This window comes from Colletotrichum phormii (genome assembly GCF_030913505.1).
Source record: "Colletotrichum phormii strain CBS 102054 chromosome Unknown BDP81scaffold_8, whole genome shotgun sequence".
In the NCBI taxonomy this organism is placed as follows: domain Eukaryota; kingdom Fungi; phylum Ascomycota; class Sordariomycetes; order Glomerellales; family Glomerellaceae; genus Colletotrichum; species Colletotrichum phormii.
The window spans coordinates 125,290-144,285 of record NW_026851450.1 but is presented as its reverse complement, the minus strand read 5'-3'; the positions used below and the strand labels follow the sequence as shown (position 1 = coordinate 144,285).

The 18,996-nt window shown below is 52.0% G+C and overlaps 7 protein-coding genes across 7 annotated transcripts; 6 read left to right on the top strand and 1 right to left on the bottom strand.

Annotated features, from left to right (window-relative positions):
* The first annotated feature begins 156 nt into the window (after positions 1–156).
* BDP81DRAFT_346633 (Na+/H+/K+ antiporter P-type ATPase) lies at positions 157–4,688 on the top strand. Its single transcript, XM_060586121.1, has 8 exons — positions 157–515; positions 624–691; positions 786–1,325; positions 1,437–1,707; positions 1,776–2,016; positions 2,081–2,487; positions 2,552–2,900; positions 2,962–4,688. Exons 1-8 carry the CDS (start codon positions 298–300, stop codon positions 4,186–4,188), a joined length of 3,321 nt encoding a protein of 1,106 aa, XP_060446086.1. The 5' UTR covers positions 157–297; the 3' UTR covers positions 4,189–4,688.
* A 1,210-nt stretch (positions 4,689–5,898) lies between these two features.
* On the top strand, positions 5,899–6,911 carry BDP81DRAFT_425293 (uncharacterized protein). Its single transcript, XM_060590199.1, has one exon. It carries the CDS (start codon positions 6,041–6,043, stop codon positions 6,812–6,814), a length of 774 nt encoding a protein of 257 aa, XP_060446085.1. The 5' UTR covers positions 5,899–6,040; the 3' UTR covers positions 6,815–6,911.
* A 1,974-nt stretch (positions 6,912–8,885) lies between these two features.
* Positions 8,886–10,510, top strand: BDP81DRAFT_460187 (general substrate transporter; the record flags this gene model as incomplete). Its single annotated transcript, XM_060593631.1, has 2 exons — positions 8,886–10,156; positions 10,216–10,510. 2 exons carry the CDS (start codon positions 8,886–8,888, stop codon positions 10,508–10,510), a joined length of 1,566 nt encoding a protein of 521 aa, XP_060446084.1.
* Positions 10,511–11,777: 1,267 nt separating this feature from the next.
* BDP81DRAFT_448625 (uncharacterized protein) lies at positions 11,778–12,520 on the top strand (the record flags this gene model as incomplete). Its single annotated transcript, XM_060592320.1, has 3 exons — positions 11,778–12,059; positions 12,111–12,327; positions 12,456–12,520. 3 exons carry the CDS (start codon positions 11,778–11,780, stop codon positions 12,518–12,520), a joined length of 564 nt encoding a protein of 187 aa, XP_060446083.1.
* Positions 12,521–13,072: 552 nt separating this feature from the next.
* BDP81DRAFT_460185 (thioesterase superfamily protein) lies at positions 13,073–13,654 on the top strand (the record flags this gene model as incomplete). The annotated part of the gene is made up of 1 exon (XM_060593630.1): positions 13,073–13,654. The coding sequence occupies one exon, from the start codon at positions 13,073–13,075 to the stop codon at positions 13,652–13,654; it is 582 nt and encodes a 193-aa protein (XP_060446082.1).
* Positions 13,655–13,951: 297 nt separating this feature from the next.
* Positions 13,952–15,083, bottom strand: BDP81DRAFT_460184 (uncharacterized protein; the record flags this gene model as incomplete). The annotated part of the gene is made up of 4 exons (XM_060593629.1): positions 13,952–14,208; positions 14,270–14,619; positions 14,683–14,921; positions 14,979–15,083. 4 exons carry the CDS (start codon positions 15,081–15,083, stop codon positions 13,952–13,954), a joined length of 951 nt encoding a protein of 316 aa, XP_060446081.1.
* A 1,320-nt stretch (positions 15,084–16,403) lies between these two features.
* BDP81DRAFT_470804 (uncharacterized protein) lies at positions 16,404–18,982 on the top strand. The gene is made up of 3 exons (XM_060594564.1): positions 16,404–17,857; positions 17,917–18,223; positions 18,295–18,982. The coding sequence occupies exons 1-3, from the start codon at positions 16,410–16,412 to the stop codon at positions 18,532–18,534; spliced, it is 1,995 nt and encodes a 664-aa protein (XP_060446080.1). The 5' UTR covers positions 16,404–16,409; the 3' UTR covers positions 18,535–18,982.
* Positions 18,983–18,996: the final 14 nt, after the last annotated feature.

The window sequence follows — 18,996 nt, the reverse complement described above, 5'->3', positions numbered from 1 at the left end:
CCCTCTTCTGGACTTCCCGTCCATGCTCTCGTCTCGTGGCCCTGCTTTGTCCATTTCGTATATAAGTCCCTGGATGTTTTGCAGGACGTTGCAGTGCAGATCTGCTCACAGACTCGCTCACTTCTCACTTCCCTCCCTTCTCTCCCTCTCCTCTCTGGGTGAGGCCTCCCTCTTGTTGTTACTCTGAGCTGTCCTGACAACCCGTAAAACCCTATTCTACCCTACCCTTATTCTTATCTCGAGATCACGTTGCACCAAAAAGGTTGCCAGCCCAGAAAAAAGACCGCATAGAAAAAAATGGACGACGAGCTTGAGCTCAAACACCAGAAGGAGGCGGCCGGTGACCGTATTCGCTGGGACGCCGACGAGGAGGCCGGCAGGAAGGCTCACCGCTCTAATGCTGGCCCGGCTCTCCATCATGCCCGTTCAAACACGTCAATGTCTATACACTCGGTCCGGTCGAGACGCAACTCCATCGACGCTGCCGCTGAGCTTCCCATCCAGTACCGCACGGTGTAAGTGTGGAAACATGCGACTTTGAAAGAAAAAAAGAAGAAAAAAAAAACATGACAAGAAATGCCTCATCAACATCTTTCTCTCGGCTAACAACACTCTTCGAAAAGTTCTTTTGAGATTGAAGAGTACAAGTCAAAAACCGAAGCCGTCAAGAAGGCCAAAAATGTCGCAACAGGTTCGTAAAGTCATCTAACAGCCCTCGTCTTGATCTGTTGTGTTTCGGAACCAGAGTGAACTACAGCGACTAATACCATCTGCAACTTCTGCAGAACTCTCGGAACTCGAATGGCACACCCTCTCCGTCGACGAGGTCCTCAGACGCCAGTCGTCCTCCCTCGCAGACGGCCTCTCCCCGGACCAGATCCAGCGCCGCACAGCACACTATGGCAAGAACGCGCCCTCGGCCGCCCCGACAAATCATACGAAACGCATCCTCGGATACTTCTTCAAGGGCTTTGGTACAGTCCTCCTCGTGGCTTCCATCCTCGTCTTCATCGCGTGGAAGCCCCTGGGAAGCCCGCCGGCCGTGGCTAACCTAGCGCTGGCCATCGTGCTGCTCGCCGTTTTCTTTATCCAGGCTGCCTTTAACATGTGGCAGGACTGGTCCTCCTCAAGAGTGATGAATTCCATCAAGACTATGTTGCCTGAGAACTGCATGGTTATCCGTGACGGCAACCAGGTTGAGCTCATGGCTGAGAACATTGTTCCTGGTGATATCCTCATTGTCAAGTCGGGCAACAAATTGCCAGCCGATGTGCGCTTCCTCAAGGTCTCTTCTGATGCAAAGTTTGACAGAGCTATCTTGACTGGTACGTTGTTTTCTCTTTGTGTTTTGTATCCAATCATGCACCCCTGATCCAAAAAAAAGTTCTTCCCATGTTAATACTGGATTTGATCACTGACAAAGTACAAAACAACAGGAGAGTCCGTTCCTTTGCCTGCTGCTGTTGATTCGACCGATAACAACTACCTCGAGACTCGATGCATCGGTCTTCAGGGCACACATTGTGTTTCTGGCACTTGCACTGGCATTGTCGTGGCCACCGGTGACAATACCATTTTCGGACGCATCGCCAAGCTGACCAACGAGCCCAAAAAGGGGTTGACGACTTTGGAACGCGAGGTTTTGCACTTCGTGCTGATCATCTGCTCCATCATGTTCCTTATGATTGTGCTTGTCTTGATTGTTTGGTATGTCATCAGGCCAGATACACGTGTAGTCAGGGGTCAAATGCTAATTGTTATCTTTTCATCAACAGGGGTACATGGCTTAGGAAACAGTATCCTAACTGGATCAACGTTCCCAACTTGATCATCTCTTGCGTCTCTGTTGCCGTGGCTTTCATACCTGAGGGTCTGCCTGTTGCTCTGACGGCAAGCATGACCATCAGCGCCAACATGATGCGGAAGAACAAGATTTTGTGCAAGTCACTCAAGACTGTCGAAACACTTGGATCTGTCTCGATTATTTGTTCCGACAAGACTGGTACACTCACTCAGGTCAGCTGCATTGTTATTCATACTTGATCTATTATAGTCTAGAGACTGACCAATCACCTTGCAGAACAAGATGATCGTTACCGAGTGTGCCATCGGTACCATGAAGATGACGGCCGACGGTGCCCGGGACAAGATCGCAGTCGACCGACACAACCACCCTAATAACAACTCGTTGGAGCAGCTTCGTGCTCTTGCTGGTCTCTGCAACGCCGGTCATTTCGATGCCGCGACTGTACGTTTGCCTCTCCACGAGCGTGTCATCCACGGTGATGCTACGGACCAGGCCATCCTGCGCTTCTCCGAGAGCCTGGGTCAGACCGCCGAGCTGCGCCGCTGCTGGCAGACAAAGTACGAGCTTGCCTTCAACAGCAAGAACAAGTACATGATTCGGGTCCTCGGCATGTCACACCCCGACGGGCTTTCCCTTGCTTTGCCTTCCGACACTGCTTCGGTGTTCCAGCCAGGTGATGTGTAAGTCTCCATTTCAAACATGATTCCAAAGGAGGAACCTTGTCTAACACAGCAACTATTCTAGTTTTTTGACCATCAAAGGTGCTCCTGATGTGCTCATGCCAAGATTGAGCAACTACGTCAACCCTGCCGGGTACACTACTTCCCTGGATCCTTCAACCCGTGCATCTATCGAGCAGATTAAGGATGAATGGTCGGCTCAGGGACGTCGCGTACTGTTGCTCGCTCGCAAGGCCATCTCAAGATCTGCCCTCAAGGGCCACCCGTCTGATAGCGCCTACGAGATGGAAATCAACAACCAGGCGAAATCCGGTCTTACGCTCGTCGGTCTTGTCGGAATCGTCGATCCTCCCCGTCCCGAGATTCCCGAGGTTATGAACACCCTTCGCGGCGCAGGCATCCGCATCTTCATGGTAAGCTGCTCCCGATAACCTATTGCAACTCTAAATCACGCAGAAGACTGACCAAATACAGGTTACCGGTGACTTTGCTCTCACTGCCCAGGCCATCGCAGCCGAATGCAACATCATCAGTGTTCCGCGCTCGCAAGTCGACGACATCTCTGCTCTCCAACGCATCAACCACGTCGACCCCTCGATTAAACACATCGTTGACGACCTCGAGTCCTCCCCGCGTCAAGCCCTCGTCCTCTCCGGCCCCGAGTTGATGACCCTCAGCGAAGAGCAGTGGGATCAACTTGCTCAATACCAGGAAATCGTCTTCGCTCGCACGACGCCAGAGCAGAAGCTCCGCATCGTCCGCGAACTGCAGTCCCGTCACGAGATCGTAGGTATGACCGGCGACGGTGTCAACGACGCACCCTCACTGCGCGCCGCCGACGTCGGCATCGCACTGGGTTCCGGAAGCGACATTGCCATCGAGGCCGCCGACATGGTTCTGCTTGATTCCTTCTCCAGCGTCGTCGAGGCCCTGCGGTGTGGACGCATGATGTTCGACAACCTCAAGAAGACCGTCGCCTACCTCCTCCCGGCTGGTAGTTTCTCCGAGTTCTGGCCCGTCATGACAAATGTCCTCTTCGGCATCCCCCAGATCCTCAGCAGTTTCCTCATGATCATCATCTGCCTCTTCACTGATGCCGCTGCCGCCATCGCCATGGCCTATGAGGCGCCCGAGGCCGACGTGCTTCTTCGCAAGCCCCGTGTGCCTGGAAAGGACCGCCTCGTCGACTGGCAACTCGTCGTCCAGTCCTACGGTCTTGTGGGTGTTTTGGAGACCTTGTCTTCGTTCGCCATGTCCTACTGGTACCTGGAGCGCAACGGCATCAAGTTCAGCGACATTTGGTTTTCTTTTGGCAACTTGCCTTCATCCATCGACCCGGACTACTACCAGCAGAAACTCAACGTCGCAAGCTCAATCTACTTTGTCAACCTCGTCGTCATGCAGTGGTTCAACCTCCTGGCCATCCGTACCCGTCGGCTGTCGCTGTTCCAGCACCCGCCCATCGGTAACAAGCGCACGCAGAACCTCTACCTCTTCCCCGCCATCATCTTTGCGCTCTTGATGGCCATCTTCTGGCTGTACGTTCCCGAGTTTCAGACGACGCTCGCTACGGCCCCTGTCCCTGTCGAGTACTGGTTCCTGCCGATGACTTTTGGTCTGGGTATTCTTCTCATTGACGAGGCGAGAAAGTTTGCTGTGCGGAAGTGGCCTACGGGCATTATTGCCAAGTGTGCATGGTAGATGTAGATACCGGCTTGGATTTGGGGATCGTGTAGGTACTGCAAAGGAAATACCCCTGGGCGGAAGGATCTTCCTAGTGGGAGTCAAGGGGATGGCATAGCGTTCTTTTCATTCTCATAAGCAAGCGAGCCGGCATTGACTCTGCGAGCGAATCTTACCACTTTATTTTTGTTGCATTTAACTTGAAGTTTTGCATTAGCCTGAGATTCCAATCCCCATCGACCAACAAGCAATGTTTGGAACATCATGCGCACGTATTTTATCCATTGACTTGAGTTGTGAGTCTGAACGTCATGCGACATAATTCCGGCCGTCATTGTCACGGTGCTGCCCGAGATGCAGTGATTGTCTCTAGTTCCACCCATTCAGGTTGTTCATAACTTGAGATTATGTTTGGCCTATGTGGTCAACCAATTGTAAGTCTTGCCGTTCACGTATGTTAATCAACTTGCCAAACTTCATCCATCTGTAGATGATTCTGTTGGATTCACAGGTGGAAAAGGAAAATACTCGAGTATCGTGGGTAGCAACGATCACCGACTGTAGTGGTGATATTGCTTGTTCTTGTTGTTCTTGAGTGGAAGTCTAACCAGGTGCCAGCGGCGGCAGGAAGTCTGGGGTATACCACCCTCGTGTGGCTGAGCCACACGGACCCCCGTGGCTGGAACGGACCGCGGCAGCAACCTCCTGCTGCCTAATGTAGGCCTATTCCAACAGATTCAAGCTTCTCTCCTTGATCAGCGGAAATGGGCATGCGGCACTCATAGCTTACCCAGTTCAAAGAGCACTTATTACCGTATGGGTCTACAGGGCGTATTGCTTGAAAGGTCCAGGCTAGGACACTGAATATCACTCATCTTCCTCGTACCAATGGATGCCGAGTTGCTCAAAATACCATGCGATCTAGACTATGAGAAGGGGAATGGCATTTTTTTTGCATTACCTAGCGCGATTCGGGTCGATTAGGACTCGAGACAAGCTGTGGTGTTAACAATTGGCAATTGAGTTCTGTCCTTTTACGTTCCAGAAAGATGGTTTGTCTTAACGGTGGTAGCCAATAAAAAAGTTCTAGATGCTCCGGGACTTCTTGTGTTTCGAGTAGGTCAGACCCGTCAATGGTCCTCGAAGTCCCATCTACTATCGCGTGATAGTTGAGGCTGTGCGGCTCTAAGCTGAGCAGAGTTCAGGCCTCAAGCCGAATTCTTCCGAATTATTCTGGGAAAACATCAAGTTTGATTACCTCCAGCCTCCGCGCGGCCGCAAATGACAGTGCGTTGCTAGCTGGGACTTTGGATCTTGGAGTACAAGCTGTTACCGCTTCTGGAAAGGCTGCCTTTTGAACCAAGCGACCCCGACCTTGGCATACGGCGCCGATCTATAGGCGTTCTTGGCGACGCAAGCCTGGCACGCCTGGCACGCCTGGGCGACTGGGATGAGGTAGATGGCGTAGAATTAACGCGGACATTGGTGCCGCGCTGTCGAACCAGCGTGAATCTTTCTAATCGGCATTTACGAGCGTGCTGTTCTGATGTGGTTTCGTACAGCACGCGCCAGGTAACGTCAGCACTAAGTCAATCCTTCGATAGTGACAACTCCTAAGGTCTACCGCGTACGGACAAAAGTACTTCCTATGGCTGGTTATCAAGCAGACTCGACCGGTAAGAAATGAATGCGAAAGTACTTCCTATGGCCGTTAATCAAGTAGATTCAGCCAGTAGCAAGTAAATGCTGCAACCCCAGACGCAGCAAGGATGGGATGAAGGAAATATAAAGCCATCGTCAATGCACTCTGGGGATTTCTAGCTTGCAACAAAGTCCCCAGAACTATTTGAAACCCCACGCCACCGCCCGGATGAAGTCTCCGAGTTTATTTCGTGCTGCCTTCAATCCATTCGAGGCGCCCAACGACACGGCAGGAAACCTGCAGGGAACTGGATTCCGACCCACAATGATGGATTCAAGCTGGGCACACATCAGCGACGGCTGGAACGCGGTAGAGCTGCTCTTTGAGAAGCACCACGTCTTTCTCGAAATCTTCTGGATCTCGAGCACGTACCTGCGTTTTCTAGTGCCAAGTTGGAGGAAGGTTTCGACGCCGACTCATGCAAAGTACACAGCGCTGCCCTGGATTCCTCTAATGATCCATGTCATCCTCGGAACCATCGAGCTGGCCCGATACTACTATCCTCTTGCCGTCACCGGTGAACCTCCCGTGCCAAACCTGATTGACTTTATCCTTGGACTGGCCTTCTCGGCCGGAAGCTTCCATCTGGCTGCGTATGTCCGCGAGGGGAACATCCCCTTCATCAGAACCACATTCCAGGCAACTGCTCTGCAGCGAGCGCTCGCCTCCACGTTGGGGTACGTGCATGGTGACGCGCAGTGGCACCGAGCGTCCGTCAAACTGCTGAACAACTTCACCTGGGTCCGGTGGCTCCTCGCGTCCGGGAAGCATTTCCAGGGATTCCGAACGTACGGGGACACCTTCACGGCCAGCGTGGTCATGGCTCACCCGCTTTCTTTGTGGGAGGGAGACTACCCCGTGGGGATTCCTCTCTATGCCTCCATCGTGCTCACGTTGCTGGCCGTCGACAAGTGGGCATCACGAAAACTAGACGGAAAGTGAGTTGCGCTAGAAGACCGGACAATCCAATACCGCCGTCCGAAATTGTGGTTTTTGGGCTGACCTGAACGTCACAGACCAGGGTTCGTCCCCCGCGTTCTCGCGTATTGCGGACTTGTCACCGTGAAGAAGGGTTATTTCGAAACGTCGACGTCTGGGGAAAAGCTGGAGTAGTTTGGTTGCGCGAACATGCGTGTTGGAGGTTGGAGAAGGAAACTTTCTGGGCACGTCACGGATTCCGCGAGAAGTTTTGCTTTCGGCTGCGCACATTACAGATACACGCTTAGAATCGTCGCGGAACAAGGTGGAACCATGGCTCATAATTGACATATTGTTTACAGTCACATCAGACTGATTACTTACTCTAAGGATTCAACGTTTCAAGTTTTCCGACTCTTGGCTGCTCCTTGTTGAGTACTCCGTAACGTGGTCGTAAAGAGTTTGCAAAATGAGTATTGGCAAAACAGTCACAAGAGAGCCGCAACCGCAGGAACCAATGTGGACTCGGTAAACCTCCGAGGCGCGGATGGATCACCGCATCTCGCATGCAGGTTACGGACCCAATCCCAAGTGCCGCAGCTAGTGGTCATACAACTGCATTGGGCAAAGCTCGCCGTGAAAAGGGAGAGCGAAGCCGATCGGCTCGTCGCATTCGTAGCGAGTGCCGTCAGCCGCCAGGGTCCGGCCGGCGACGTGAAGAACACGAGGGCCGCCCTGAGACTTATATGCTTCCAAGATTCCAGCCCCTTTCCACGCAGGAGAATGCTGAGATCTGATCGAAGGGGGAAAGGAACGGGCGCGGGCCTTATGCCGGCCTTATGCCGGCCTTATGCCGCTCTCTTATTGCGCGCCTTCTAGAAGGCGATAGCGTGTCTCCCTAAGTTACGCCGTGTATTACGCCGTCGTCACTATCCCCGTTCGCGCCGTCTTCTCAACGCCGCGAGTCAGCCAGCCGTTCGTGACGTGGGGGTCTTTTCGGTTCGCACATCCACTGATAGTGGTCCTTTTGGTCAACTCTTGGCCTACACTGGGGCCTTGGCATCGCCTGCTGCCGTCTTGGCTGCTGTTGCTTAATTTTCGCCGCATTGCATGGCATTGTTATCAGTGCTGGGCGGATCATCTTCAGCGGTTCGACCGTTTAACGACACTTCAACCGATGCGCCGTGTGTTTCTAGGTGGAGCCTTTTCCCACAATCCATACACCGAACCATCCATTGCATCCGTAGTCTTCTAAGGCCTGCATCTAAGCTCGTACGACCAAGCTTTTTTCTTTTTTTCTTTTGGGCTTTTTCTGCCCCCTCCTTAGCCGCCATGGACCAAAGGCCGGTTCCGCAGCCTGCTTGCTGGATGGTGGGAGGGATTTAAGTAGCAAGGCGGGACCTGGGAGGGTCGTCATGAGCGAAGGCGGCGAATAGGTGGAACGACAATTCGTCTGAGCGTCTCCACGGGGGAGGTGTGATGAAGCTATCGCCTTCAGGGAAACGGGACGGGTGTGGCTGGCTCGGTCGACTTCCGTGCTAGCCCTGGCCGACTCAACCGGGCCACGCACAACGGAGCGTAGTCGGCATTGACGACAGAGGAAGGCCCGCCGCCGCCTGTACGAATACTTCGTAGCTTTGGCTCACCTTACGCTGGTCTACTCCGTCCTGATCCGTACGCTAGATACCTTGTCGAGCACTCCCCAGGCCCGCCATGGCCATCTCCCCTCTCCTTCTTTTCTCCATCTTTTGCTCGCAGCCCCTCCACATTGCTGACCCTTACCTCAACGGAGAAGCAAGCTCGTTTGGAGTTTGGATTATGAATCTGCCTTTGCGGTCAGAATCCCGCGGGGTCTCCGCAGACCTTTCCCCACAAGGGACAGTCACATTGAGATGAACGCGGTCCGCTAGATGAAATTCCTTAAGAGTGAGGTCGCCTCGCCTCTCCGTCGTATGCTTTTAGTCTGGTTCTCTATCCCATCCTCGTCGACTGTCTGTTCTCATTCCTACCGTGCGGGCATACAATCAGGCTGAAGCTTCACCCGTCACCTGAAGAATTCGGATCACAGCCGTGCGCACACACATCAGTCCCGACAATGGGTGCGAGCTACTTCGGCCGAACGGGCAATGCCCTGAGTGTTCTCCAGATTGCTCTGGTCGTCTGCCCGGCCTTCATCCTCTTCGGATACAACCAGGCTGGCCTCGGTGGTCTCCTCACCACTGAGGATTGGGTCAAGACCTTCCCTCAGATCGATACCGTCAACACCACCGGCGAGACCAAGAACGCCAACTCAACCCTCCAGGGTTTCGTCGTTGCTACCTTCACCATTGGTGCCCTCTTTGGCTCTCTCTCATGCTCTTGGTCTGGAAACGCTTTCGGACGTCGTAACGTCATCTTCTTTGCCGGTGCCTGCACTCTCATCGGAGAGATCCTCGAGTGCGCTTCCTTCCACCTGGCCCAGCTTATCGTCGGCCGTCTCATCGTTGGTTTTGGAGTCGGTCAACTCAGTTCTATTGTGCCCGTGTGGCAGAGTGAGACCTCGGGCGCCGCGAACCGTGGTCGCCAGGTTGTCCTCACTGGTCTCTTCACTTGCGTCGGTTATGTCTTGGAGAGCTGGATCAACCTTGGCTTCTGGGAGTTCAAGACTGGCCCCGTCACATGGCGTCCCCCTATTGCCATTGCCATCCTCTTCTCCTTGATGTTGATGGGCAGCATCTACTTCCTTCCCGAGTCTCCCAGATGGCTCGTAATGAAGGCCCGATCCGCCGAGGCCCGTTCTACCATCGCCGCTTTCCGGGGTCTTCCTGAGGACTCCCTCGAAGTCCAGGCCGAGGTTGCTGGCATCGAGCACTCTCTTGAGGAGACTACGCAAAACGCCGCCAAGCTCTCCGATATGCTCAAGATGGGCGACGACAAGCTCGCCTACCGATTCGGACTCTGCATTCTGCTCCAGTTCTACCAGCAGATGTCAGGAAGCAACTTGGTGTCAGTCTATGCTCCTATCCTGTTCCAGCAGAACTTGGGCATGGATCCCGAGCAGTCCAAGGCCCTGGCCGGAGGTGCTCTTACCTGGAAGTTCCTCTCGTCGTTCTTGGCCTTCTTCGCCATTGATCGATTCGGTCGCCGTGCTGTCTTCATCTTCAGTGGTTTCGGAATGGCTGCCTGCATGACCTGCCTTGCCATCACAACATCCTTCCCCAAGGACAACCAGGCTGCCCAGATTGCCGCTGGTTGCTTCATCTACCTGTTCAACACCTTCGTACCTATCGGTTTCTTGGGTGCCAACTTCTTGTACTGCACCGAGATTGCGCCCATCCGTCTCCGCATGGCCATGTCTTCCATCTCTACTGCCAACCATTGGCTCTGGTAAGTCGCAACTGCATCTCGCATCTTCTCATCATGACTTCTTACTAACAGTTGCCCAGGAACTTCGTCGTCGTCATGGTCACCCCCGTTGCCCTCAACACGATCGGCTATCAATACTACATTGTCTACGCCGTCATCTCGGCCTGCATCCCCGTCAGCGTCTACTTCCTCTTCCCCGAGACCATGGGTCGCAACTTGGAGGAGATCGATCTTCTGTTCAAGGAGTCTCCTTCCGTGTTTGCCACGGTCAAGTTCGCCAAGAACCGACCCATCGCAATGCCTCAGGAGTTTGAGAGCGACAAGCCATCTCAGAAGGCCGATTACATTGAGAAGCAGACGGATGACTCTGCATAGTGTGAAATCGAATAATTTGGCGGCTGGGAATATGTAGGATGGACACTACAGGAACAGTTCAGCATTAGCAAGCGGAAGTCTTTTTTAGCGAAATGAATCTAAAGTCATGATCTTAGTATCTGCGAATACCACACCCAAATACTGTTCAACTTTCTATGACTACGCGTGAAGCGCCCTATCTATCCTACGGTCTAGACAGCAATCTCAACCATCCATGAAATGCTCAAAAGATGAACAATGGAGGGAGCTGGTAGAATGACAGAGCCAGTTGGCTGTGGCGCAACAGCGGCGCTCTTGGTCCCTTGAACATCGTGGTGTCTTGTTATTCCCGGGCCCACTCGTGAGCTACCTGGAAGCAAGGCGAGTGTAGGTCACCTTGACGCTGACATCACCCCATCAAGCACGCTTTCAGACGCGTGATAATCAGGTAATGCCTTGTATGAAATTCGAATGCGGGGAAAGTTGTATGTCTCACCCTGCTCAATCCTTTAGGGACTCTCATTGGCGTTCACTGTGGCTGTATTCTTGAAATGATGAGGGGGTGAGCTAGTGAGAGAGGTAGTGCTGAGCGCTCATGACGAGAATGAGAGCATGACGACTGAGTAAGGTAAACCACGAATGAAGGCCAGCCTCGATGGAATGCATTTCGAAAACAAGGAGCTGCAGATAGAATAACTCAATTGAATTTCCCTTAAATCTCGTCTCGTCAGATCAGACCAACCATAACAGCGTCTTCATGGGGGAGGATCAATAGTGCTTATCTATGCATATTTAGATACCCTGGATCTTGTGAGATTGCGAAGAGGTCAGACGCGTACCTGTCCGGGCCGCATCTGATAGTGACCGCCAACATTTGTCTGGTCTTACTTGCAGCTACACTAAGCCCCAATCTGGCAGGAAACACAGGCTCTGATGCCTTGAACGTAACATCAGCAGGGCTGATAAGCTGGGGTAAGACCGCTGTGCCTGTTGGAGTGCCATGCTCCAGTTGGCCATGGGACGATCGAGGCCTCTTCCGCATGTTGGCTGCGCAATATTGATCACCACGACATCATTTAAGCTTGCAACGGCCGGCCTGTCAGCGACGCGATGCAACAGCAATGCTGCATCTCGTATTCGTCTATGTCTTGGCAGTCGCTGCACCGTTGGGGTGCGATAAGTCGCAAAGCTTATATCGTGCCTTCGCGCCCTTCGAGTAGAAAGGTTCCGGGTGTGTGCATATAGAACTCGTTTTCCAGACGTTTGTTTGATCAAGTTCAACGACACGATGCTCGCCTCAATTCTCAAGACCGTACTGTCGGCTGCGGCTGTCGTGTCAGCGTGCACACCTCCGACGGAACTTCTTTCCAACAACATCACCGAGGGCTTCGGAATTCAGATTCAGAATGCTTCAGTTCCCATCATTCACAATCGCTACATCAACTTGTGGTCAGCGGGTGGCGGTGACCAGCATCTCTACTTGAGCCCCGCTGGAGACTCTGCTTTCAACTTGACTCTAGTCAACGGCGTGCTGTCGCGGGGAATCATCCATGCCGTCATCAATGGAGAGGTAAGCTAATCGGTCGAGTTTTGGCATTGGCGTTTCACTGACAGCTCGTAGTACACTGCAGACGACAACACGACCAAGATGTTCATGACGGAGCGCGGAGACCCCAAGGCCTTCTTCCAGCCTGTCTATGGATGCAACCCGGACACGGATGCTGTTCAGGTCGAGCTGGACTTCGTTTCTAGGGCCGCTGTTCCAGGTGGTTTCATCTGCTTCAGAAGTGCGTCCGGAGACAGGCACGAGGCAAGATACTCGCCTCCCGGTAACACAGGTAAGCTTCTCTCTTTCCATTTCTTGAACAACCTTTCTCTCTGGACGGCACGTTTCCACTCCTCTCTCTCTCTCTCTCTCTCTCTCTCTCTCTCTGCGATGTGAGCTCGGAACTGACAGATACCTTAGTCATCAGAGCAGACCGTCCTTGCTACGAGGTTACGCTGGCTGTGGTTCCTGCTCCGGCAGCGTAGAAAGAACTGAAGGCAAAGGTGTCAACATTATGAAGAGAACTGGATGCTTCGATTGAACAAACAGAAAGTCTAATTGAGTTGATGGATCCTGAGCCAATAATTTGACTTCATAGAATTCAACAGCTTGATCTTCTGTATTAAATACCTTGATGTAGTGAATTGTTACCTTGTGAATCGATCCAAACCTCAGAATCATTAAACAGAAGTGCACAAGGTAAAAGTCGCTAAAAGTAATAATTAGGGCGTTATAATAATAAGTCCTAGTGACTAGTTATCTATTCAGTATTTTTCAAAGGAGAATTGATGCAATACTAAGCATGTTTTGTACGTAGAGGGCCAGTAAACATTCGCACCTATTAGGAGGCTTGACGCATCATTAACTCACGTGAAACATGCGCGCCGAAAGCGCTGTGGAATCCTTGCCGAGGTCCAACTCGCTTGCTTAACAGCGACCCTCCGACTTGCAACCAACAACTCATCGCCAAATTCGTTCCATCACACAACAGCAACGCCTCTGCAATTGCTTCTTCTCGCCAGGAGCTGTAATTCATCATGAGTCGAGAGAATGTCGAAAACTTACCCCAGACGGTCGCTGAACTAGAAGCCCTCCCTTGGTGTCGGGCACTCCTCACAAGCCCAGGAGTCACAACTTTCATTCCACCATCCCGCGTCCCAGAAAATGCCAATCCACACGACAGGTTCTTTGGTAAAACACTCAACAACTCGACTGGTATACCAGCTTGCATCAGCTTTCATACCGAGGCCCCGGGTCGATCTGTCATCATTGAACTCTCGTCCCTATTCGCGCTTTCAAGAGGGGTTGATGGCTATCCCAACATCGCGCACGGTGGCATGACTGCAGTGCTCATCGACGAGGTCCTTGGTGTCTTGATTCAGAGAAATATGGACACAGAGCGAGAGGGCCCGATCTTCAAGATGAACACAGTGACTTCTTCGATGAACATCAAATACCTCAAGCCTATCAAAACGCCAGGTGTTGTGCTGGGAACTGGGCAAATCAAGGAAATCCGTGGCAAGAAGATCGTGCTTAGAGCTGTTCTCAAAGACGCAGATGGTGTGGAGCTGGTGGTCTGCGACTCAATATGGATTGGTATCCCTAGAGTAAAGATGTAACATGCTTTTAGAATGGGTTGGGAAGGACATGTAAATACGCCTGCACCATTCAGAATTTGGTCAACACACATGCAACTTCCGGCCTGCATCGTCAATTCACGAGAGCAGAAATTTGGCAGGGCTTCAGGTGTCTAGATGTGATTTCCATATGGTTTTGAGGCAGCTTCGACTCTGAATTTTTGCAAGGCTAATACCTTCAACATTCCGGACTTTACAAGCTCTTTAGGTACCATCCTGTTTGTGTTTCGAACTTGCAAGACGGTGTTCACTGACATCGAATCGCGACTCTGCGACAGTTCAAGCCTTCCAAGCAGTATCCAGGATTTCCTTCACAGTCCAAGCCTTGATGTCAGGGAAAATCTGATTGAGAGTCTTCTTTCCAGCAGGAGGAATATCGAAGATCCCGTTCTCAAACCAGAGACCAAATACAGCAGCCATACCCTGGTACGCCTCTTTGGGGAAGAACGCATATGCAGGTATTTGGCCAGGGAGTTCTGTCGCCTGGCCAGTCTTCAGTTTCTCAACGCTGTCATACGCAACGTTGAATTTGGTGCCTTGTGATACGGTCAGTCAGTTCGAAACATCTCTGAACTTGCGGATGCAATGAGAGCATACCTTTGGCAGCCTCTGCCAGCTGGACGAATTCATTTAAAGTGACCTTATCACCAACAATGAAAGTGTCAGGCTCCCACTTGTCCAGATCCAGAGCAGCAGCTACAAATTTGCCCACATCTTTGGTGTGGGTGAAAGCCGAGGGTGTGTTTCCCGATCCTGGGATAGCTGCGGCGTTGCCTGGAATGTCGATAAAGAGAGTAAAGGGACTCATGTTGGAGGGGACAGCAGGTGTCGCCCAGTAGTCAAGGAAGAAGCCGTTGTGGACGACGGTGTACTCGAGATCCTTCGTCTCCTTCAAGAGGGCGGCAGCGCGAAGTTTGTTTGGAACAGAACCCAACTGGCTGCTTTGTCTTTGTTGATTGTAAGCGACTGCGTGCAACTCAAAACATTTCCCATCTTGAGTATGAACTTACTCCTCGGTGTGAGGGGCACCCCATCCGCTGGAGATCATTCTCTTGGTCGACGCTGATGCATCGGCGGCGCGGATTAGCTCGAACTCAAGGGGAGTTTCTCCTGGTGGCGGTATCATGGTGATAGCTGAGATGACCGTGTGGACATTGTGCTCCTCCAGAGTTTTGGTTGTGGCTTCCACATCGGCGTAATCAACCACCACAATCGAAGCCCCGAGTTCCTTCTCCAACTCGGGGTTTGCCTTGAGAAATGGGTCAGCACTTATTCCAAACTAATCATCTCTGGTATTGATTACTACCTTTCTAGCGAGGATCTTGACTTCGTGCTTGCCAGTGGCCACAATTGCCTCGACCAAAGTTCGGCCTACGTTCCCCGTGCCTCCCGCGACTGCGATGACTGCCATTTTGTCACTTTGTGTGTGGTGGTTCCGAAATGAGATCCTAGATAAAGGTACTCAAAGTAATCAGGTGGATGGTTAAAGATTAGAGTTGCTTTTGAGTCGCTCCACGACAATATTAGTAGCGGTGATGGCAGTGGTTCTTATAGAGATTTCGTCAACTGCTCTGCAGATACACATTTGCAGTATTACAGTGAACACTCCGCTGGTTGCCAGCGGAGTTTGTAGTGGTATATCCCCTCATGGCCTTGGCGGCGGAAGCAAATAAGGTTTCTAGTGGTGTATCCCCTCATGGCCTTGGCGGCGGAAGCAAATAAGGTTTCTAGTGGTGTATCCCCTCATGGCCTTGGCGGCGGAAGCAAAAAAGGTTTCTAGATTTTGTATCCGTAAAGGCGGATTCAATTGACATATGAAGTTCTAGTTGTTATCGACTTGGGGGAATCATGCACGAGATCCTATCCAAACATCTCGGCGACAAATTGCTTCCGTCAAACCATTGAAGGATCCATAACAAAAGTGTGCAGACTCCAAGGCGCCCAAAGCGGTCCTGTCCCCCCCATACGGAATAGATTACTTGCGGGAAGTTCCCTTTGCGGCGGCTTGACTGAGTCGGACCTGGGCAGCCTCCTTACCTAACCCTCTTAGCACGGATGCATTTTACTTCCGGAAATTACGTGACCGGGCCAATCATGAAACTACTTTCTCTTCTTCTCTCATCTTCACTGAGAGTTTTCTTGGATTTTGCCCGATCCGATTCCGAGATCTTGTTCAGATTCCCAACTTACTCCTCGTTTGCGGACTGCCGGCTACTATTCGGAGCCGAGGTGTTATTAGCATACAGCAACGCGCCGCCCGGCCGAGTGGGTCGCTCAGTCCGGACGCATTCCCGAAACAGCCGTCCAAATCTCAACTGAACCGTCCGGGGTTGGCGTTCCGGCTTCCCCACACCTCCGCGCAGCGGTGTGGCACACAAACATACATGCTTTGCCATGGACGCCATGGATACTGAGTCCGTTCAGAGCGGACGGACCCAAGACAAAGCTTTCCGCATCGCGAAGGTTTGTAAGTCCCTGAAGTTGGTTCAGCAACAGCTACTTACATGTGGAAACGAAGGCTTGTCTCCGATGCCAATCGAAAAAGATCAAGTGCGATGGAAGAAATCCATCCTGTACTCCTTGTGTCAATCGCAGTCAGGAGTGCGTATACCAGCAGGTACAAAGGCGCCGTGGCCCCGGTCGAAGGTATGCTTAAGTCACATGCCATAACCTGCTCACTTACATGCTTTATTTCAGTATTGGGTGAACTTCGGAGTTGACTTAAGAATGTAGCAAAATGTACATCCAAGCTTTAGAAGAGCGACTCTCAAAAATGGAAGCTGTACTCAATCAAGCTGGGCTTCCGAGGCCGGGGGCACCACCGACCAGGATATCGCCTTCAGAAACTGATGCCGCGTCTGTCTCCGTGTTTGCCGGCCCGGTCATGCCAAACAGCACAGTTCCGATACCGAGCCACCGACTTGACGCCGCGCAAGTAGCAGCCAGTCACGTTCCATCAGATCACCCAATGGGCGATGAAGTGGTATCGCCGGCGCCTGATTCAAGAAGTAGCCAAACGCCCGTTCCTCAGCCTCGAGAAGTTCCCGAGCCGCCGTCACAACTATCAGGAAAGATGCCAGTCTTTGCCGTCATTGAGAGCCGTTTGAGAGAGGTCAATTCCGCCTCTTATTGTTCTACGTTCAACAGACAAGTCTTTACCCCTCGACTCGAACGGGAGGAGGCCATCACCATTTTGATGCCTCTCTATGACGACGCAATCAGCAATTACCCGCTTTTGAACTTTCACTACTTTGTCCGCCATTTCGAAACATTACCACAAGCGGGCGACACTTTCAACAGTACTTCAGGTTGGGCATACATGAACGCCGTCATTTCTGTGGGAACGCGATGGAAGACCATCAACAGTGCATTCCAGGAAGTCTGTCAACTAGCCTGGCCTTTCTTCAAGAACGCATTTTCTGTCCTTACAGAGCTGATGGTCAAGGGTAGTGACTTGCTGTCGGTACAGGCCATCGTCGCCATGGCAGTTTTCATGCAAGGAACTACATGCACCAGAACAGCGACTCTCCTATCTTCTGCCGCAGTAAGACTGTCTCAAAACATCGGGCTACATCGGAAGCCTTGCACAATGATGTCCATGTGCGCTCAGGATGTTGAGGCGCGGATTCGGGTGTTCTGGGCGGCCTACATACTCGATAAAGAAACGGGTCTCAACCACGGCTTAGACTCGATACAAGACGATGATGACATTGAGACGGAACTGCCTAGCGGTTGGGGAGACGGCGTTGACATATTGAACCTCAGAGCTAAGCTCGCGATGGTAGAATCTTCGATCCGGAGACGATTATACACGGCAAAAGGACTTCGCCTTTCCGATGACGACTTGATCAAGGCCATTATCGACCTAGATGCTCTCCTTGAGGAATGGAGGTCAAGTATGCCAACAAACCTCCAACCATCATACGAATCCCCTGCATTGGGGTCAGACATTGCCCCAGATATCCTGAATCTGCAGTTGGCCTTCTATAGGTGCACAATGATGGTACACTGGGCTGCGAGACGGCATAACCAATACTCGACCGTAGCTGTTCTCATGGGAACGTCTGCTGGGTTCGAAATGCCCTACATCCAGCTGTCCTTTTCGCAGAAGCGGTGCCGCATGGCGGCGCACGCGACCTTGGGCCTATTTCGGACTATTTCAACGCCTCAGTACGCAGACCTATGGTAAGCCTTCGCGCTCAAAGCGATTACCCTTGTCTGAGACACTCGGCTCATATTTGCAGGCGAATCTTGTGTTACCCCCTTTGCGCGAGTATCACTCTCTTGACGGATGTGCTCGAGACCCCAGGCTCTGCCCGCGCTCGAGGAGATTTGGCGGCAACGAGAAACTTCGCTCATTTCCTTCAAAAGTTCGAAAAGTCTGAAGGTTGCGATTTGAAACGTGTATTGACGGCGTGCGCCATGATGCAGCGAACGGCGCAGTATGCTGTCGACGATGCCCAGAACATAATGCGCGCCCAGAATTTGGTCGGCAACAACGGCGGTGGTGTGTCACTCATACCGGGTTTTAGTCTCAGTGAAGATGCACAGGTGAGACATCAGCTGAATTGCAAGCTTAAGCCACGACCACAGACTAACGTTTCTTTTCTTTTGATACTCAGGTTTTGCAGTCTTTGCTCGGCACGGCAACACATCCGATGTATCTCGTCCAAGGACTTATGGGAAATTTGCCCAACCGAGACCAGAATCTCACAATGAGGCTTGCGCAACTGCTTGGTACTCCGTTTGAGAGTGGCAAGCCTGGCAGTCCACTCGGATCTCAGCCTTTGCAGCCGGAGACATACGGCTTTGGTTTCGGCCAAGGTCAGGCTGGTAATGACCCGACGGCCAACTGGTCTTGATACTGGCAGGTTTCGTCTAGGAGCAGACCGATACTGCACGGTTGTACCGTGTTTAATGACCGGCATTACACGGATTTAGATGCGCTTGCTTCGGAATACAGAAGGTGCCTGAGAAATCCCGAGACACTGTCACATGAGCATCGGGTACTTGAGTTGAGCCAATCTACCGGCGTTCGTTCAAGCAAAGCTCTAAAATATTGGATGGGATTTGAGGCCAAGGGCCCAAGATGTGGCGCGCGTATTCATCTATCTACCGCGCCGCAGACTTGCTTGTATGTATGCCCGGATACGAGCCTGACCTTGGAGCTCGGTCTTCTCATCAGTACATATTCGCTCTTGAGTTACGTTTCTCGCAAAACAAGGACGTAAAGTTCTCTGTAACTATTACTAGGCTTGCAATCAATCATCGCTGGATTATAATAGTCATTCGAGGTAGAATAAAACAAAGTCGATCAATCCCTT

What these genes read in the sequence shown, in the direction of transcription:
- BDP81DRAFT_470804 (XM_060594564.1), top strand. Translation starts at nt 16,410, where the DNA reads ATGTACATCCAAGCTTTAGAAGAGCGACTCTCAAAAATGGAAGCTGTA. An exon ending in CCTCAGTACGCAGACCTATG is followed by an intron (nt 17,858 to 17,916) that starts GTAAGCCTTCGC and finishes TCATATTTGCAG; the next exon opens with GCGAATCTTGTGTTACCCCC. An exon ending in GTCTCAGTGAAGATGCACAG is followed by an intron (nt 18,224 to 18,294) that starts GTGAGACATCAG and finishes TTTGATACTCAG; the next exon opens with GTTTTGCAGTCTTTGCTCGG.
- BDP81DRAFT_425293 (XM_060590199.1), top strand. Translation starts at nt 6,041, where the DNA reads ATGAAGTCTCCGAGTTTATTTCGTGCTGCCTTCAATCCATTCGAGGCG.
- BDP81DRAFT_346633 (XM_060586121.1), top strand. Translation starts at nt 298, where the DNA reads ATGGACGACGAGCTTGAGCTCAAACACCAGAAGGAGGCGGCCGGTGAC. An exon ending in TGACAGAGCTATCTTGACTG is followed by an intron (nt 1,326 to 1,436) that starts GTACGTTGTTTT and finishes ACAAAACAACAG; the next exon opens with GAGAGTCCGTTCCTTTGCCT. An exon ending in AGACTGGTACACTCACTCAG is followed by an intron (nt 2,017 to 2,080) that starts GTCAGCTGCATT and finishes ATCACCTTGCAG; the next exon opens with AACAAGATGATCGTTACCGA.